Genomic DNA, 2,983 nt, shown 5'->3' on the forward strand with positions numbered 1-2,983 from the left:
TATAAATGCAGAGAAGAAGGGGAAGAACAGGAAGAAAAGGAAAATAAGACCAAAATTTTTATTTGAGGTGGTAATATTAGAAGCATAGGACTTTTTGCCAAAAGGTGGGTTTTCTGGGTTCACTAACAGATGTGGTTTTGTCTTCTAGGAAAACAATGAACAAGAGGAAACCTCAAAGCTTTTTGCTGCTCTGTTGAATATGGGATTATAAAAATAAAAAATAAAAATTTGCACCTGGAGCACCTCTGTCCCTCTTTCAAATGGGTGACTTCTGAACCTGGACCCATTCGCTACCTGAAGGAGCAACTTCTTCTTTCACTGTGCATCCTGGAGGGGAAAATGAATTTCACAAATTGCACCACTGAAGCCAATGTGGCTGCGAAGCCAAAAACAGTAACTGAAAAGATGCTCATTACCATGACCTTGGCCACAATCACAACCTTGACTATGCTGCTGAATTCTGCTGTAATTGCGGCAATCTCCACAACCAAGAAGCTCCACCAGCCGGCAAATTATTTAATATGTTCACTAGCCGTGACAGATCTCCTTGTTGCTGTTCTTGTCATGCCCTTGAGCATCACTTACATAATGATAGGTAAATGGACTTTGGGATACTTCATCTGTGAGATATGGCTTAGTGTTGACATGACATGTTGCACGTGTTCGATCCTTCATCTCTGTGTCATTGCTCTGGACAGGTACTGGGCAATCACAGATGCTATTGAATACGCCAGGAAAAGAACAGCAAAAAGGGCCGGGCTGATGATAGTCACTGTGTGGACTATCTCTATTTTCATATCAATGCCCCCTTTGTTTTGGAGAAATCACCACAGCATCAATATTCCCAGTGAGTGTCGCATTCAGCACGATCATGTCATCTACACTATTTATTCCACATTTGGGGCATTTTACATTCCCTTGACTTTGATTCTGATCCTGTACTACAGAATTTACCATGCTGCAAAGAGCCTTTACCAAAAGCGGGGTTCGAGCCGCCACCTCAGCAACAGGAGCACCGACAGCCAAAACTCCTTTGCCAGCTGCAAGCTCACACAGACGTTCTGCGTCTCGGACTTCTCCACGTCTGACCCAACCACGGAGTTCGATAAAATCAACGCATCCGTGAGGATCCCTCCTTTCGAGAATGACCTGGACCTGGCTGGTGACCGGCAACAGATCTCCACGACGCGGGAACGAAAGGCTGCTCGTATTCTGGGCCTGATTTTAGGTGCTTTCATTTTGTCATGGTTGCCCTTTTTCATCAAGGAGCTGCTTGTGGGCCTCCATGTTTGCACTGTCTCTCCAGAAGTAGCAGACTTCTTGACCTGGCTGGGATATGTCAACTCCCTTGTCAACCCTTTGCTGTACACTAGCTTTAATGAGGATTTCAAGCTGGCCTTTAGAAAGCTCATCAGGTGTCGAGAACATACTTAAAAGTACTGGGAGATGATGATGATGACATGACTCCCGGCCTTAAGAATGAGCAAAATAATTTGACTCTGTCACCACTTCCCTTGATAAAGGGGATTTTTGTGTTTGCCTATTTGCTTGACTTAACTTTAGCCTGTAATTCATTCTGCCATTTTTTACCTCTGGTGTTATTCATGGTAAAGAGTTTGAAATAAATTTATTCTACAAAGGGACAGATTTTTTAGCAATGAAACAACAAGAAAAAAGAAACTATTAGATACTCATATTGAAGACATTTTGTGTAATCAATTATTCAAGAAACAAACAATGATATTCACTTTTATACTTTTTTCATGTAAGAATCAAATGTCTAAATTATTGTGCACTGTAGTAATATAAAGGCTTATAAACTGAACCCCATAAGTACATGTTCTAAAGTTAATAAATACTTCATGGTCATGACAGCTAAACAGCAAATCTGTACTGTGGCATTCTGAGAAAACTGTAACAGTCATTCAGAAGGAAAATAACCACCATTTCCAGATTGGGTTAAGGCAGAATAAACCATTCTTTTCTTCAGGAATAAACTCCCAAAACACAAAGCAAAGTTCAGTTTGTTCCATCAAAAAGTGGATCTTACTTCACACTCCAAAGTAATTATTTAAGTGGCTCTTTTTGTGTAACATTCCTGATTTATGTTCAAAGTATTGGACAGACACCTGTGCAGCTTGTTTGGCAGCTAGGAGGACGCAGCTAGCAAGTGTCACACTTGTGATACCAGCTGCACATCTGAGTGGTCACGTTTTTAATACCACTAACCATATTTCTTTAGGCCTCAGGCCTTGTGCCTTGGTCGATTCTGGGGCGCCATTATTCACTTTTGCCACAATTCACCTGGACCTAATGGTGCACAACCCCATGGATCGACTGATCTTACCCTGCTGACTTAAGCCACTGGATATCTTCTCAGCAGGCCAGAAATATACAGAAATTCAGAAACATCATCTAAACCGAAATTATTTTCTGTTTAAACAGCAGCAAAAATAAAATTAGAGAAAATAATTTTTTTAAATAGCAGTCTATACGTCTGCCTTATTGTCATCTTACAATTCTTAATGGCATTCTTGTCAGCTTAACCGGTGATCGAGTCCTCTAACAGGATTTCTTGTTCAGGGAGTCCTTCACAGAGTTACTTCCCTTGTCTTGAGAGACAGACAGAGAGTCCTTCCTATCCTGCCTTCTGTGCTTATGAAAGGTAAAATATCCTGGTTCAGATATTGTGGAAATCAGGCTAGGAAGGGGCAAAATCAAAGCTGAGGATCTGGTATTGTCCATTAGCAACTCCTAAGCACTGTTTAAATATTGATGACTTGCCTTGCACCATAATTTTCTTCCTCTTCCATCTTTCTGGACAACTTCTTTTTGAATTATACCGATATACCATATAGAAAATACCACATACGTCAACCTGACATGCAATAACAGTGAACTGTAGCACGGCAGCTCCAAATCCATCAAAACAAATATAAGAAGTAGCAAAAGTGTTGTAACAGCACTGGAAGCCATCTCTGAA

General features: G+C 40.9%; 1 protein-coding gene across 1 annotated transcript; it reads left to right on the forward strand.

Moving 5' to 3' along the window:
• Positions 1 to 339: 339 nt before the first annotated feature.
• On the forward strand, positions 340 to 1,434 carry HTR1E (5-hydroxytryptamine (serotonin) receptor 1E, G protein-coupled). The gene has a single exon (XM_009887485.1). The coding sequence runs from the start codon at positions 340 to 342 to the stop codon at positions 1,432 to 1,434; it is 1,095 nt and encodes a 364-aa protein (XP_009885787.1).
• Positions 1,435 to 2,983: the final 1,549 nt, after the last annotated feature.

This window comes from Charadrius vociferus, unplaced genomic scaffold (genome assembly GCF_000708025.1).
Source record: "Charadrius vociferus isolate BGI_N301 unplaced genomic scaffold, ASM70802v2 scaffold185, whole genome shotgun sequence".
Lineage (NCBI taxonomy): Eukaryota > Metazoa > Chordata > Aves > Charadriiformes > Charadriidae > Charadrius > Charadrius vociferus.

What these genes read in the sequence shown, in the direction of transcription:
- HTR1E (XM_009887485.1), top strand. Translation starts at nt 340, where the DNA reads ATGAATTTCACAAATTGCACCACTGAAGCCAATGTGGCTGCGAAGCCA.